At 48.2% G+C, this 17479-nt stretch overlaps 1 protein-coding gene across 2 annotated transcripts in view; it reads left to right on the forward strand.

Moving 5' to 3' along the window:
• The window catches only part of LOC130131335 (rho GTPase-activating protein 6-like), an 88300-nt gene extending 83482 nt beyond the window's left edge, over nt 1-4818 (forward strand). Inside the window, exons 14-15 of one of the 2 annotated variants that reach the window (XM_056300993.1) lie at nt 221-902; nt 4791-4818. In XM_056300993.1, the coding sequence (XP_056156968.1) occupies nt 221-855 (635 nt within the window). In that variant the 3' untranslated portion in view covers nt 856-902; nt 4791-4818. Of the gene's footprint in view, nt 1-220 lie in introns of both variants that reach the window. The other variant, XM_056300992.1, reaches the window with a different exon arrangement.
• Nucleotides 4819-17479: the final 12661 nt, after the last annotated feature.

Raw genomic sequence — 17479 nt, forward strand, 5'->3', positions numbered from 1 at the left:
ATTTGTACAAACAAGCCTTTTTATAGATCTCCATCCCTGTCTTTTGTTTTGGTTAATTTTTAGTTTGATTTGTTTCCCATTGTGCGATGTTTTATATTGTAATTTAATTTATTTGTTTATATTTTGTGTGTGTGTGTGAGTGAAGCACTTTGTAACTGTGTGTTTTAAAAAGTGCTATGTAAATAAAACTTTACTTACTTATTGGCATTGCTTTTTCTAGATTCCCATGGTAACATGTCCGAGGGAAGCTCCCGCAGCTCACAGGAAGCTCTGGATGGTCTCCATGGTAACGCAAGGCAACAGCAATTGGTACGACGGACTCAGACGGCGCCTGGCATCGCTGAGTGCAGACCGCACACCCCTGTTTTCAGGGTGTGCTCCACCCCTCATGGTGAGGTGGGGCAACCACACTCGCAGCTCGGCCTCGGTTTCTCCATGACATCACACCTCGGAGCAAGCAGCAGCGGAGCAAGCAGCAGCACGGATAGCCTCCCGCGAGGGGGTGGACACACAGTTAAACTGCCCACCAGACCCCAAGGGGTGGCAAACATTGGCGACGGTGGTGCTGCTACACTCAACAACGCCCACGCCCCTCTTCCTTACAATGCCCAGCACCGACCGGCTAATTCACCGACTTCGGAGCCAAACAACCAACCATCCAAACAGTCGGTTCAGAGGGTCCCTCTGAGCCAAACTGGAAGGCAAACTGCAACACAGGATAATCCTGCGTCATCGGCGGAGGTCCCAGCAGTGCCCATGGGCCAAGACTGGCAGGAGTGGCAAAGAGACAGGTGGCAGATCTGGCAGTTGTTGTCCTCGGACAACGCCGATACTCTCCCCGAAACGCTGGTATGAGCTTGGACCACAACAGCGAGCTACTCTCACCATCTATAGAGGATAAGGTGATGAAAGAGAATTCCATTAGCTTGCTATCATTGGCATGATCCGTACTCCGAAACTCTCACACTTCCCAGACAATCACACCCCCACCCCATCCCTTTTGGTTTTGCACACCAAGTCTGAATTTGAATCCAAAAATGTCACACATGAAATTAATACGACCTCACGATTTGTACAATAAGTTGACACACCAGCTCCTAAAACCAGAACAGTTTCAATTCTGTTTTTTTTTCCATATCCGTAGAATGAATCTCATAGTGCACAGCACGCACTTCCCCAATGGTATAATAAGGTGTGTAGGAGGCAACTAACTATGCTCGATCGTGAGTGTGATCCATCCGCTCATCTCTTTTCCCCCCCTCCGTCCTTTCCTTTCCCGCGTTGTTGCGCCATGGAGGTGTTTACATGTGCAGCTGCTGCCTTAACAGAGACTTGTACATTAAAGGGCCACTCGGATTGTTCCCTGTGGAACAACATGGTTGTACACGAACTGCTTCTGTTCCCAGCCTGTTTGTTTTCTCCACGCTGACCGTAGACAATGGCAAAAAAAAAAAGAACGAACAAAAGAAAGAAAAAGAAAAGCCGCCCACCGGAAATACCTCAAAAGTAACTATGACCTATCTGTTCAGTTCTCTGCTGAATATTGCAAAGACGATACCTTCATTTTGGGAACTATTGTATCTCAATTGATGGAGGTAAGGGATGATAGGAAAGAGCAAAGGTTTGCTTGGAGAACATCTTTTTTTTTGTCTTTCTCTTATTTTTTGGATTCGTTTTTTGTCCCTCACCCCCCCACCGTCCAGATATCCGTACGCATCCGTAACTGCTGCTAAATGTAGACTTTTTGCGTGCGTACTCATTGTGTAGTCACAGCCACGCAGAAGATCAAATATTACTTCAAAATGTCTGAGAATGTTTTACCGTGAAGACAATATGTACACATTATATACAAAAAAAATATAAATGTAAATTCAAATGTAAAGTATAAGCGTTGTCAACCTACCTAAAAAAGTGAGTGTGTCCCAAGACGGCAGTCTGAATGTTGGCGTTCCCATCAGGGGTTTGTTCCATCATATCCTGTGCGTTGGTGAACGTAGACTGCGGTTTCTGTAATTATTTGTTTCTTTCTTTCTTTTGTGTGTTTAAACACTTAAACCTGTTTTCTGAGCACTCGGCTATATAAATTTGCTCTCATGTACTCCTGCCTTCTGTCTCGCAGGGTTATTTTGCCAAAGTAATTTTCTTACTTCAGGATATTTATCTTACTGTCATACTTGTTTATTTGTCAGAATTTTTTTTTCTTCTTTCCGCAATATTCAAGAACTTTTGGGCCACAGGCGTGTTTATCAAGCATTTCACCTCCAGTGGCCTCATTTCTAAAAACTTCATTTGCAAGTTGATCTTAAAGTCATTTTTCCATTCTCTGTGAACTTACTGAACTATAAGTGGTGCCCGGGCACAACGAAGCTCCGCCACTTGAACCTCCTGAACTTTGACCTTTACCGATCTGCAATGCACTGCATCTCACTCTGCAGCAAAAGGATAGGGATTTCCCCTCAAGATAGTAAATTGAAGGGCGTTCGGGTGGCGTGGCGGTCTGTTCTGTTGCCTTCCAACACGGGGCTCGCCGGTTCGAATCCCTGTGTTACCTACGGCTCGGCTGGGCGTCCCTAGTGACACAGTTGGCTGTGTCTGCGGGTGGGAAGCCAGATGTGGGGATGTGTCCTGGTCGCTGCACTAGCGCCTCCTCTGGTCGGTCGGGGCATCTGTTCGGGGGGGAGAGGGAACTGGGGGGAATATTGTGATCCTCCCACGCGTTACATCCCCCTGGTGAAACTCCTCACTGTCAGGTGAAAAGAAGTGGCTTGCGACTCCACATGTATGGGAGGAGGCATGTGGTAGTCTGCAGCCCTCCCCGGATCGGCAGAGGGGGTGGAGCAGCGACCGGGACGGCTTGGAAGAGTGGGGTAATTGGCCGGATGTAATTGGGGAGAAAAGGGGGGGGGTAGGAAGTCGAACATTTCGGTGCCAGCGTAACTCGGTCCAGTTTAGACAGTAACGGCCGGAAGAAACCGTGCGACCTTTTCGGAGACCTTGACCCGGTCACCTCCCAAATTTAATCAGGTCTTCCAAACAAACTACCTGAGCCAAAAACAACATCCAGAGTATGACGCGTCAGTTATTTGAGTGCATGCGATAAATCTTCTAGTTATCTTATTGGCTATCGTAAAGCTGTATTTCAAATCAGTTGTCCAACACAAGCTTTCATTTTAACGCGCTAAACAATATTGACACAAAGCCTGGCATTGTTTTTCCACACGTTTGATGTACAAATAGTACTTCATACTGTGTACCCCCAGTATCTTTCCAACCTGGCCGGAGCCCAGCTGGGTCGGGATTAATCGTTTCAGTCAGTTGTCGGACCACCTTTTGTTCAATTGTCCTTCATGTTCACGGTTCCAAAGGTGATGGAGGTTAACGGTCATCCTATACGTGATCATAATAACATTACCGTCTGGATCGGCCTACAGTATACCTATTTTAAGATCAATCTTGCCCTAAAGACCATTTTATCAATGAGGCCCTATGTCACGGATTGAACTCTACAAATAAAACTGACTTGACCAGGGGACATGTAGTTGACGAGTGATCTTCAACTACATATCAGTACCTACAACCCCCCAATATGATGACGTAAAAAACAATTATCATTTCATTTTAACAAAAATACCTATATATTCCTTGGTTAATGTGAGAAAATCTTTTTAAGTGCCAATGCCTTGATTTAATATGGATAATATGAGAAAGAAAACATTTATTTCAATGTGAAATACACTTCTTTTCCATATCATAACTTTGTTTTTGTTTTGTTTTTTTTGGTGTTTTATTTTCATTAAAATAAAAAAAAGTCTCTCTTGGTGTCAGAAACATAATGCAATAGAAATTAGAAATTAAAATGAGGAAAGTGTACCAATACGTCCCCTGGTCTACGTGTCAAACCAAATGTTCAAACTGGTCCTAAATTCCCTTTCTGAGATGACTGATCAATGTGAAAACCTATTATTCTTGATTTTTATATATATATGTGTGTATATATATATATGAGATAGAGAAGTGGTCTTGTATAGGATTCTTGTACCTCTTCTATGGGTTTTTGTATTTTAAGTCTGCTCCAAATGTGCTTCGATCTGGGGGAAATACATAACTTTAATAACTCCTGTTTTACGTATTAAAATGTATTTTTGTGTGGCTGAATCGAGTGGGAGGAAAATGCATTATGTGTGCCATTATCCCTGATTCCGTAGGGTCAACAACCCACTAAAAATCTGGTCCAGGCGACACAGTGGAGTCGGTATTTGCTGACAAATATTTCACATTTGCTCAATTTGTGGTATATTTGCCCACCCTTTTTTAAGATACAGCATTTCAAGTCCCAAGGAACAGCTACACAATGCATATTCTTAAAATGTATGGAGACACAATGGAACAAAAAAAAAAGACCATTACAACTGATGGAGCGGCGACTCGGTGACGTCACGGCAGGTTTATGGCGCCATCTATTGGAAGGCCCCCAGCATAGCGTTGCCACGTACATTTCAGCCCAGTCGTCTTTGCCCCCCCCCCTACGGTGAACCGTGTTTTTGTGTTTTATGTTTTATTCAGAGTTAAAAGCTTACAATAGTTTTGTGATTATAAGCACCTTTTCTCGAACCTGTGTGTGGAATCAAACGTGCCATAAGCCTTGCCCTCGAAACCTCTTCCCCATAAATTGCTATAGGTGATGAATATGATTTCATATTTTGTGAACTTTTTTTTTGTATTACTTCCTTGTTGTATGAGTATTGTAATATATTCTTAAAGCAGAACAATTTTTGTTTTTTTGTTATCAGAGGAAAAACAGAACGTGCAGGACTCCAGTCCCCAAAGCACCGCCGTCCTGATCAGAGGCGTGTTCTGTAATGTGGAGTTCAGTATGGAGCTGAGGTTCAACACAGTTGCTGTGGGGTTTTGTTCTGTATTCCCCTTTTTTGTTCTGCTCCTTTTCGGGTGGGGGTGAGGAGGCGGGGAGGATAACTGGGTCCAAGTTGCGATGGAATGTCTGTGAACTGCTTTTGTATTGTGTGTTGTCAGTAATATGCCATGACAGAATTAAACGTGGTGGAGTTTTATTTTGGTGATGGAGTGAGTGGTTTAGGAGGGCTACTGGCCCGGGTTGAAATGTGAAGTGGCTCTTGTGTAAGGCCTTACAGCAAACATCATAGATACATCCATACATTGATACATCCATACATTTGGGTGCACAAAGATAGATAAATAAATCCATACATCCACACACACATATATCCACTCATCTATACATCTATACATACAGCCATCTATCATTTATCCATCCATACTTAAACATACATATATACATACATACATACACTCATACATGCATACATATATCCATCAAGCCATCGTCCATCATCCATATATCCATCAATCTATACATACTTAAACATACATATATCCATCCATGCATACATATATCCATCAAGCCATCATCCATCCATCCATCCATATATCCATCAATCTATACATACTTAAACATACATATATCCATCCATCCATCATTCATCCATACATACATCCATGCATACATATATCCATCAAGCCATCATCCATCCATCCATACATATATTCATCCATCATCCATCCATATAACCATCAACCTATACATACATACAAACATACATATATCCATCCATACATATAGATTGATATAGACAGGCAGACATTTTATTGTCGCACCAGCAAATCAGCAGTTGAAACACAAGACAGCAGTCAGCTTATGAAGGAAAAAAACGCAATACTTTGCCGCCTTGTCAACGGCATGCAAATCAGCATTCAGCAGTAGCTAATACGTAATAATATCCTGCAATTTATACGGTAAATTTGACATACAGCAACCTCTGTACCAGTGGTCGTACTGTGCTAGAGGTAGCTCCCACATTTATCAAAAAGCCCTTATATTTTAAGTTTCGCAGTCGGCCGGGAACGTGTTGGCTGGCGTGCGGCTCCTCGGCGTTTGTGTGAATGCGTGGCTGGGTCAATGCAGCATGGTCTCTCCTCCTTTACTTACTGAGTCACACACACTGAGAAGGGCTTGGTTAAACAACTGCTGTGCACGCTTTCTACCCCAGTTAGAGTTAAAAGAGCGTTAACTTTAGACTGACTTTTCCCCTTTCCGTTAAGACAAAAAGGATTCCACGTTTGTGCTACTTAGAAAAGGCCAAACATACATTGATGAAATGCATTTGACAATGAGACGTCCCGGTTGATGATCGATGAAAGACGGCTGAACTGATGACGGCATGGACACCGGAAACAGGAAGTAGCATCAGCTGTGGCTGTACTCGGCGCATATCCGGAGACTATGATGTCAGCAATCGGCAACACTTCGTCGTTTCCCCCAGTCTATCTATAGCGGTGCAACACAAAGACAAAAAACACGCACCTACACTACAAGAACACACACACCCAAACTGACACATATATCCAATCTAAACAAGAAATCACCGTCCAGGGGAACGAACGCCAGCCAGGATGACTGTCGGCACTTCCGGTCCGCGTGGGCTAGCGGTTAGCTTAGCCTGCCCCGCTTCCACGTCCTGTCAGGCCGCCCTCTTGTGTTACCTCCTCGGGGCGCAGCTCCGGGCAGGGCCGTGGTCCCTGGGCCCCACAGGGCGTGGCGGACCAAGCTCTCCCAGCGGACCAGCTCTCCCAGCCATCAGACGAAGACACGAACCAAAATGGAGACGTGGACAAAAACGCTGCATGGACGGTGCAGAGCGAGGGCGCCGCAAGTGTGTGCATTCGCGCCGCCTTCTTCCCACACCGGTACCGGGTGAGGCTGCTGCAAACGTCACCGTCCCACGCCAGAAGCAGGAATCCGTGGATTGGTTTGAGATGGATAGAAAAGCAGACAAACAGTCAACGCCAAATGTTACGTATTGGCCACATAGGTTTGTCCCTTCTGAGATACCGTCACGCTTCCCTCGCGTACGTTGGGTGTCATGGTTATGCAGATTCCGGGGTTTCGACAAGAAAACGTCTGACCTCTTTATTTGACGTTATACTCAAGTGGAAATAGGAGTATATACAGCACCAGATATGTATATAAGGCCAGTATCATCATCCATCCACCCATCATCCAAACCGCTTATTCTGCTCTCAGGGTCGCGGGGATGCTAGAGGTTATCCCAGCAGTCATTGGGTGGCAGGCGGGGAGACACCCTGGACAGGCCACCAGTCCATCACAGGGCCGACACCCCCCCACCACCCCACACACACCTAGGGACAATGTAGTACGGCCGATTCACCCGGCCTACACGTCTTTGGACTGTGAGAGGAAACCGGAGCACCCGGAGGAAACCCACGCAGACACGGAGAGAACATAAGTCTCGCGATACCAGACAATCGGGATCTCCGCCGACCAATCGTCTGGGGGTTTCTAAACGCGAGATCGTTGCTAGCGCGGCGGCGAGAACGGCCGCTATAACAAGCCCACGCCTACTGCCACGCTGTTGTGTTGCTAAGCGACCACTGGAAGACGCACGCCTGTTAGCGTACGCTTCTTTACTCCCAACCACGTCACACTCCTTCTCCCCTCTTACGGTCACTCACGTCCTATCTTGTCCTCTAGCTCCCCCTACTTTCCTCCAACTGCATCAACTCAAGACATCGCACACGCCCCTTACGTTTTGTCAAGGACACGCCTTACCGGAAGCTTCCTTCTTTTTTTTGTGCCTCACCGGAAGCTGTGCTTTCTCCGTAGTGAAACAAACGGGAGATACGGCGAATCACTCTGCAACGCGGGGGGGAGCTTCTTAAAACATTGAAAATGGGTGTCCTGAGTAACGTTATATCATGTGATTCGGTTTTATCGAACGTGTGCTCAGTCCACAAGATTGGCGCAGTTAAGGATGTAAAGCGGCTTTGTTTAAAACTTGTAACCCACCTGGTTGCTCGTTTACCACATGGTTACGGGGAAAGCTTGGGCCTATCAAGCCGGGCCAACTCTTCTGCGACTTGTTGTCCGCACAGGGGCAGAAGTCTATGGTGCCGGTCATGCGCCCTCCGCTGTCGATAATGGAGGCGCAGGGGCAGTTTTTGAAAGCAGAAGGCTTTCCTGCCGCATACGCGGGGCAAAGAGAGGACATGACGACCAGGTCGCCGCCGGTGGTCGTTGGCCAAGCAACGTGGAGACGGCTTCTGCAGACACCGTTATTTGCGGGGCGGCCGGTTGGAGTGGCTGTCGACGAGGTGCCCACTGCAGTGCAATGGTGAGTTTGAAACCGTAATTAATGTTAGTTAGCTCGCCGACCGTGTACTGTTTTGTCTAGTTTTCTTCGGTGACTGCGCCTGCGCCATCTTATAACGCACGTGTTGCTGGCACGACTTCCGCATGACCCCGCCCCCATGTGACGGCCCCGCCCTAAAGAATTTTGATTGGTTCTGCAATGAAGGTTTATTTTTTTTAAATTCTAATCGTTTCCACCCAGTTTTAGCAACGAAAGCTGGGAGACTGTCCTCAGTCTGTAGTTGAGTGACAGCGTTTAGAGACTGACTTGTGTGTCTAGGGAGAACGTGCAAACTCCACACAGAGGACGACCCGGGACGACCCCCCAAGGTTGGACTACCCCGGGGCTCGAACCCAGGACCTTGTAGCTGTGAAGTGACCGCACTAACCACTGCGCCACCGTGCCGCCCGGTATCATCATGAACAGTAAAAAAAAAAAAAGTCAGTCAAACAAAAGTATTTTTTTTTTCAAAAAGAGGGATTTTACAGTTAGGCAGTGCCTAAACCCCTTATTACACCTAAAAATACCCCCTTTGCAATGAATCACAGGCTGTGGTTTACTGAGCACTTGGGGGGGGGGGGAGTCACGTGGTCAGATGACTCACCCTGTTCTCAAATAAGTGAACAAGTAAAGTGTGGTGTACGCCAAAAACAAGACCGCAGGCCTGCCTTGCCCGTTTCCCATGGAATAAAAGATAGAAAGACAGACGAACCTCTGGCAGTTGCAGACAGTGTGTCACACATTTCCCTTGACTGGTTTATACCCACGGACCAACACAGAGGAACCGATAGATGACAACAACAAAAAAAACACACAAAGTTATTCAAAAGTGAGCACTTTAAATCGCATGGTGAAACATGATGGTGGGGGTGGTGGTGGGGGTTGGATGGCTGCGCTGGGGACCGTTGGGTTATGCACACCATACAACTTGGTGGAGTGGTGCAAGAGATTTCATTTTCCGACCCCGTCAACCAAGACGCCACAGAAATGTGCTGTGGAAGATTGATGTCTGACTCATCCGAGTGAATTTCCAGACATTTGCAGAGTCATTGCTGAGGTGCATTGAAGCCTGTTGAACCAGAAACCCTTCTGGATGTCTCATATCAGGTGCTGCAGTTATTTTGGGGGGGGGGGGGTTAACTGTAGCACGATTTACTTGCCGGCATCTTGGCCCCCAGATCTTGCACACTGGGATTGAATCGATTTTTTTTCATTTAACAGTTAATATCTTGATAAACTCAGACTTTGATTTAAGTCTTTACATCATCAAAAAATGAAATCACCCGTACGCCCCCCCCACATATATTAAACTACAATCTGCACGCTGCGTGAGAGTTATGTGTAATGCCTTACAATTGCCACTAGAGGGCTCCGCAGAGCCTTGAAATGCGGCACGACGCGGCCGCGCCAGCTTGAAACGCTGTTCAGCCATTAGCTCTCAAATGTGAACAGTCTTCTTCACCTTTTCCATTTCATACAAAACAAACAAACAAATTAATAAGCAATAAGAAGCCGCAATTCATCAATCAAACAAGGTTGTTAGGATGAAACCGGCGGAGAGAATGCCAAGCAAAAGGAAGCCCAAAATAAATTAGAGTGGGTGAGAGACCTGCAGCGAGGCTGGCAGCTCTGTGATGGAGAGAGAGAGGGGGGGGGTGTATGAAAAGAGATTAAAATATTTCATGGCTTTTGGCTTTAATGCTCTTCAGTCCTGTCTGGCAGCATATCAAATCACCTTAAAGTCCCCGGAGAGCCGAAAATTAACCGTTATCAGGCCATTAGATACATTCTGAGGGGTAATGGATTTGCAATTGGGTGTGTAACAACGTGTGAAAGTATGCGTGTGTGTGTGTGTGTGTGTGTGTGCGCGTGTACGAGAGAGACAGACAGAGAAAAAGAACGAGAGTGGGTGAATGATGTGGAAGCGAGAGACCGAGACGCTGCACTTTCACTACAAATGAAGAGAAGAAGAAGAAGAAGAAGAAAGACCAGTTGGTCAGGAAAAATGGCATGCTTTCCTTTCATGATTGGGAAAAAAAAGGCCATCAGTCGTAACCCTCACTCTCAAAAATGACAGTGGGGGGCACTTATGGTAATTATGTGGGGGACAGATGCATGACAGGTTACCCCCCCCTCCCCCCGCTGAACCTACCAACAAGTCCTCCAACCCATACGACCACATAGGTCGTTCAGGTGAGACTGTCCTCCACCAAAGGACAGTCTCACCTGAACACCTCCAACCCAAAATGTAATGTAACCCCAATCCGGGCCTGGGGCGAGCTGCTCGCGCGGGGGAAGCTGATCCCTCCACTGAGATTTTTATAAGAGTAAAAGTCCATCTGGTGTTCCCCTGTACGTGTGCAGATTTGGCACATGCATATGTAGCGGATTAAGAGGGCAGCCGGGAACCTCCGCAACCGGGACGCGAACCCGGGTCTCCCGCGCCACGGGCGACTACGTTAACCAGTCGACTAAAGGGTCCGAGCCGTTAGCCCAGGGCTAGCGAGTCATTCGTGGTCGTTACATATATGAAAGCCACTTTATTTTCCATCGCATACTTACGACGGATGTGTTCTCTGCATGTGAGGCATCCTATTGTATAGGAGCAGTGGGCAGCTGCAGCACCCGGGGACCAAGTCCAGTTCTTCTTTCCATTGCCTTGCTCAGGGGCACAGGCAGGACTATTAACCCTATCATGCATGTCTTTTTGATGGTGGGACGAAACCGCAGACACGGGGAGAACATGCAAACTCCTCACAGAAAGGACCTGGGATTCGAACCCAGGACCTTCCTGCCGTGAGGTAACAGCGCTAGCCACTGGGACACCGTCCTGCATATTTACTGTGACATACATCCTCCTGGAGGTTCTTTCACATGTGGCGAATTCAGGGGCAGCCGGGACGCGAACCCGGGTCTCCCGCGCCACGGGCGACTACGTTAACCAGTCGACTAAAGGGTCCGACCCGTTAGCCAAGGGCTAGCGAGTCTAGTCTTCCGTGGTCGTGCTGCATGTGTACTATACTTGTTGAGCTGTTAACCAATCCAGTCTGTTATGCTATGATGATTCCTTTATTCCCATTCACCTCATTAGCTGATTGATTAATTGAGTCGTTGGTGTGTTCACTGACACTAGCAGGCCCGAGTTCCGTATAAAACTGGGTATGAAATCTTGCCTCTATTTACAAAATGTGTCCGCACCCTGTGTTGGCGCGCTAGCTAACTGGCCGTATGACGAGCTAGTGAGCATTTTCTCTCTGTTGTTGCGCTTTAACTGGGATGTTTTCAAAACTCTACTTGCATAGACTCCAAACTTTACTCCTAATTAGCAGTCACTGTCTTTGTAAAGAAGATTCACCCGAGTACCGAGAGCAACGAGAATATAATCCCCCCATTTTCTTTCTCCCCATTTGTGGCCAATTATCCCACTCCGATCCGGGGAGGGCTGCAGACTACCACATGCCTCCTCCGATACATGTGGAGTCACCAGCCGCTTCTTTTCACCTGACAGTGAGGAGTTTCACCAGGGGGACGTAGCGCGTGGGAGGATCACGCTACCCCCCCCCTGACTGACCAGAGGAGGCGCTGGTGCAGCGACCAGGACACATATCCACATCCGGTTTTCCACCCGCATTCACCGCCAGTTGTGTCTGTAGGGACGCCCGGCCAAGCCGGAGGCAACACGGGGGATTCGAACCGGCGACCCCCCCCCCCCCGTGTTGGTAGGCAACGGAATCGACCGCCACGCCACCCGGACGCGCCCACTAATCTATAGAAATGCAAACAATCTCGGCGGAGGTAGCAGAAGAAGAAGAAAAGCTGGTTATTTTGGTGTAGCTTCCCAGATAGTCCCGCATGTTCCACACGGCAGCGACCGGAAGCGGCGTCTCCATTTGGCGGTTTTCCATGTAAACGGCCCATTACTCACGTCATTAACCGCGACTCAGTTTCACCTTTAACCCCCCACCACCACCACCACCACCACCACAACAGCGTCTGAAGCGAGCGCGTCGTGTTCCGCACACGCAACGTCACGCTTCCCCCTGACCGCTGCGTTGCGCTGCGCCGTGCGCGGGCTTTGTCTTTTTGCTGCAACGTTCAACCCCGAGTGAACCGTATTTTCTTCTTTGTTTCTATCTCTTTTAGCCTCCGCTTTGCCTTTCTATTCCCTGGAAGGGAGCCTAATTCTAAATAACATTTTGTGGACCATGACAACAAAACAAAGCCGCTTTATTCCGCCGTCTAATGACTTGGCTGCCCAGTAACATTACCCAGCTGGCCAACGGAACGGCAGAAAAAAAGAAATTGTAAATATGCACACGCTTGTTGCACAATTTGCGCGCACAAACAACACACGCATGCACGCACACAACACACGCATGCACGCGCGCACACACTTTGTTATCGTTTCCAATACTGTGGTTTAGCGTGACTCCGGGAGGAAGTATTCAGGCGTGTCTAACACCGATGGGGTACCAACAAAGAAAGCGTCGGTGTATTTTACGGGATTTTAATTGGTTCTCCGCTAGCATGTGTGTGGTTGTGCGTGTTTGTGATTTGGAGCATTTAGGCGGTGTATGTGTGTGTTTGTGTGTGTTTTGTTCAATTTATGTGTCTTTAGCCGCTTTAAATCCTCGAGATAAATTGAGGCGCCATTGTGTCATCACCTTCATTACCACCATTGGGGGGGGGGGGCACAAGGTTGAACCTGTGTTTATGCAAATATTCTCCAGCTAATAAAAGGTCTTTTTTTTTACAAGTTTTCCCCGACATACCTGCCTGCTAGACACAGCGGCTGTGCTTCCTTTTCTAAGTGGTTGCTCCCGGCCCTTGCCTCCTCCATCCGGCTGAGGATAGCGTACTCATAGCTAAGAGTTAATATGCTATGCTAAGAGCTAGCATACTATGCTAGGCTTTAATAAGCTATGCTAAGAGCTAGCATGCTATACTAAGAGTCAATATGCTATGCTAAGCGTTAATAAGCTATGCTAAGAGCTAGCATGCTATACTAAGAGTTAATAAGCTATGCTAAGCGTTAATAAGCTATGCTAAGAGCTAGCATGCTATACTAAGAGTTAGTATGCTGTGCTAAGCGTTAATAAGCTATGTTAAGAGCTAGCATGCATACTAAGAGTTAATAAGCTATGCAGAGCATTCCTAAATCCTACCAGACAGTAACCATCAGATTGTTACCGCAGAGGAAGTGCATTTGTGCATGTACAGCGCGCGCGCGCACACACACATACACACACACACACACACACACACACACACACTCAAAAGAATTTCTACCCCGGAAGGTCCTCATTAGCGTCCAGGTGCATTCTTCCCATACTGCGTGGCCTGACTGGCCCGAGGATGCACATGTGAGGAAAACAGCAGCGTTTCCGGCTTCGGAATCAGCCTGGTGTCTTCACCGCCTCTGAACGAACCACGGCTGAGAAATCAGAAGCAGACACTGCAGTGGATCTGGGATCATCGTTTTCTCCCCTGACTCTCCACAGACACCTCCGAACAAACATCTCCTGCATGAGCGGACTCTTGAACACCGACCAGCAAGGAGTAGTGATAAGCCATCCCAAAAAGAAACAAAAACCCAACGTATTTGCTAACAAGTTAACACAACGTGGAGAACATGTTAATTATTTATAACAAACACGAGGGCCCTTTCCAGCGGAATACCACAAAAATGGCATGTTTGGGACTATTGGACGACTTCTGCTATGAACGAGCAACTGAGTAAACTGGTAAATAGAAACTGCCCCTTGGTAAAAACAGAGAGCTGGGGGGCGTCCGGAGAGCGAAGCGGTCTATTCCGTTGCCTACCAACACGGGGATCGCCGGTTCGAACCCCCATGTTACCTCCAACTTGGTTGGGGCGTCCCTACATCCACAACTGGCTGTGTCTGCGGGTGGGAAGCCGGATGTGGGTATGTGTCCTGGTCGCTGCACTAGCGCCTCCTCTGGTCGGGGGGGGGGGGATAGCGTGATCCTCCCACGCGCTATGTCCCCCTGGTGAAACTCCTCAATGTGAGGTGAAAAGAAGCGGCTGGCGACTCCACATGTTTCGGAGGAGGCACGTGGTAGTCTGCAGCCCTCCCCGGATCGGCAGAGGGGGGTGGAGCAGCGACCGGGACGGCCTGGAAGAGAGGGGTCATTGGCCAAGTACAATTGTGTGGGGGGTCCAAAAAACAATCGGAGAGTTGAAGTATCCTAAACCGACACAGCTGATGTGTGCACCGTCATCTATGTAGCCTTATTAACGGTTTATAAATGCCTGAAGGTGCAGAAGAGCTCGAAAACGGAAAGTTAGTTCTGAAAGTGCTGTTACGAGTGTTTTGATAGGAACCCTTTAAAGGGACTTTTGCCGCTGTTTTGTTTTGCTATTGCCGAAAAATTATGTGCTAAAATTGCATCCAAATGTCATATACTAACTCAACCAGAAATTTCCATAAGCACATCCAAGAGGCAGCAACAGTTGGCTTTATAGCGCCGATTAGACCATAAACACCTCATATTGTCCAGGAGGTGTTTACGGCGGGGTAGCTGCAAGGAGAGTGGTCCAAAGATAGCTCAGTCTTAACAAAAAAGCATTTGTGTGCGTGTGTGCGTGCGTGCTGTGGACTCGACAGGGTGTGATGTGGTTGTGTATGAATAGTGCTGCGATGGGAGTACGGAAGAAGTGGTCCACCCGACCGACAATGTGTTCTGAGCTGCCCAGAGGGGGGGGGGAGGGGGTGTTAAGGGGTTGAAAGTACATGTTTTCACACAGGTATTAACACACACACACAGACACACACACCATCACCATCACCATCATCATCAGCGGTCACTCGGGGGGTCGACTGTCCTTCTGGATCCTTGTGGGTCTTCATGTGGGATCCTTGTGGGTCTTCATGTGGGATCCTTGTCGGAAGACGCCTGCGCATGAAAGCTTTTTACACGGAGTGGCTGATGCGCCTGCAGCCATCACACGGTCCTTGGTGGGGGGGAGGGTGGCAAGAATCCAGTGGCATGGAGAACCAAGACGGTTGGGGACCTCATTTGCAGCCTTCAGGAATCAGGACTCAGGAACACTTGATTTGTCGTTTCCCCCCAGCCCACAGCAGTGCAACACAAAGACAAAAACACATATCCAGAAACTACAAGAACCACGAGAACACATATCCAAACTAACACATATATCCAAAATTTAAAAAAAATATCACTGTCCAAGACAACAAACGCCAGCCAGGATGACTGTTGGAACCGCCGGTCTGGATGGGCTAGCAGCTAGCTTAGCCTGCCCTGCTTCCGTGTCCCGTCAGCCCGCCCTCGGTGTTTCCTCTTCGGGCAGGGCCGTTATCCCTGGGCCCACCGGACGCAGCAGACCAGGCTCCCTCAGCCGGTCCAACGCCAGCTCTCCCAGCCATCAAATGAAGACACGAACTTAGACGCAGACGTGGACAAACGCACTGCATGGACGGTACTGGGTGAGGCTGCCGCCAACTTGAATTGGCACCGCCATCTTCCCACACCGGAAGCGGAAACACCCACTTCACTGCCATTGTGACCTGGGGACATCTTCCACCAGTTCCGCCGTTGAGGTCTTTGTTGGATCGCACTTCTTCTGGACCCCCCCCCCCCCTTGACCTATCCGCCTTGGGTGACCCTACCAAGAGCCAAGCTCCAGATGGCTCTTGGAATCATTGGTACACGCAAGCTTTTCCACGACAAGTTGGCGATCCAGGAGAAGACCCCCCCCCCCCACACACACACACACACAGTCATCTGCAGGCAAAGCTCAGCAGCTCCGTGCAAAAAGCCCATATATTATGGGCTTGCACTGTTACGCTATATGGTGCTCTGCGTGTGCACGCATTGCACAACTCTGCAGGGACACACTGACGGAGTATCTGTCAGAGTGAACTTGTTATTTCCGGTCAGATGCATCATCTTCTTTGCGCTCTGAGGGTGTGATTAGCCGTGCTTAGAGAGCGATTGCGTGAGAAATCTCACGAGCTGGCTGAGGTTGATGGTTTCACTTGGAAAGGCTGCTCCATAGGTTGGCATCCCGGGAAACTTAATACAAAAGTAAAAATACGATTAGGGAAAAAGAAAGAAAACGGCACAATGACGTCAGTTACAGAATTGTTTGCCATCTCACGAGGATTCATCAGGCATCGCCAGTTGGTCTAGGTAGGTATGTAGAGTCAGTAGTTTAAATATATACGTAATGTAACTAATGTAACTAGCGACAGATTTACTCTTAGCCCCCCCCCCCCCTTGGTTCAGGGATGGCCATCCATCTTGCAGTGCTGTGATTGCAACTATTCCCCAATCATCTGTCAATAGTCAAATCAGTGATGAGGTCACCTCACAGCAAGAAGGTCCTGGGTTCGAGCCCCGGGGTAGTCCAACCTTGAGGGTCCTCCCGGGTCGTCCTCTGTGTGCAGTTTGCATGTTCTCCCCGTGTCTGTGTGGGTTTCCTCCCACAGTCCATAGGCATGTAGGTCAGGTGAATCGGTCGTACTAACTTGTCTCTCGGTGTGTGTGTATGTATGTGTGTGTGTGTGTGTGTGTGTGTGTGTGTGTGTGTGTGTGTCTCGGCCCTGTGATGGACCGGCGGCCTGTCCAGGGTGTCTCCCCACCTGCCGCCCAGTGACTGCTGGGATAGGCTCCAGCATCCCGCGACCCCAAATGGGATAAGTGGCTTGGATAATGAATGGATGGCTGGATGATGAGGAGGATGCCAAGCAGACGCGACCGGAACAGCCGGGGACCCCGAGGCAGGCGACCAGCATCACCATGTAAAAAAAGAAGTGAGTCACACATCTTAGTGAGAGAAGGGTATAACATTAAAACAGGATAACAACATTATAATATATATAAATGTGATGAGGGTGACGCCAAACAGTGTCCAGGTGATGAACACCATCACCATGGAGACGTGGAAGGAGGACAGTGCGCGTGCGCACAAGGGAGCCTCACATCGCACCATTCACGCCGAACAAGAGAAAGGGGAAGACACCATTCAGAGAGAGAGAGAGAAAACATGCTAGAGAAGAGAACAGTTTGCAGTAGTCAATAGAATAATCGTACACGCGGCCATTGTAACGCTAATTAATGCTCACGGGACTCACGGCAATTTGCATATGGAACTGATCGTTGGTTTGGGTCGTTATGCCCCTGTGTTGTGTATAAGGGTGGGGGTACCTGCAGGAGGCCGCCTAGATGAGCGATGAAACGTTCCTCTC

The sequence above is a fragment of the Lampris incognitus genome, chromosome 21, assembly GCF_029633865.1.
Source record: "Lampris incognitus isolate fLamInc1 chromosome 21, fLamInc1.hap2, whole genome shotgun sequence".
Taxonomy (NCBI): Eukaryota; Metazoa; Chordata; class Actinopteri; order Lampriformes; family Lampridae; genus Lampris; species Lampris incognitus.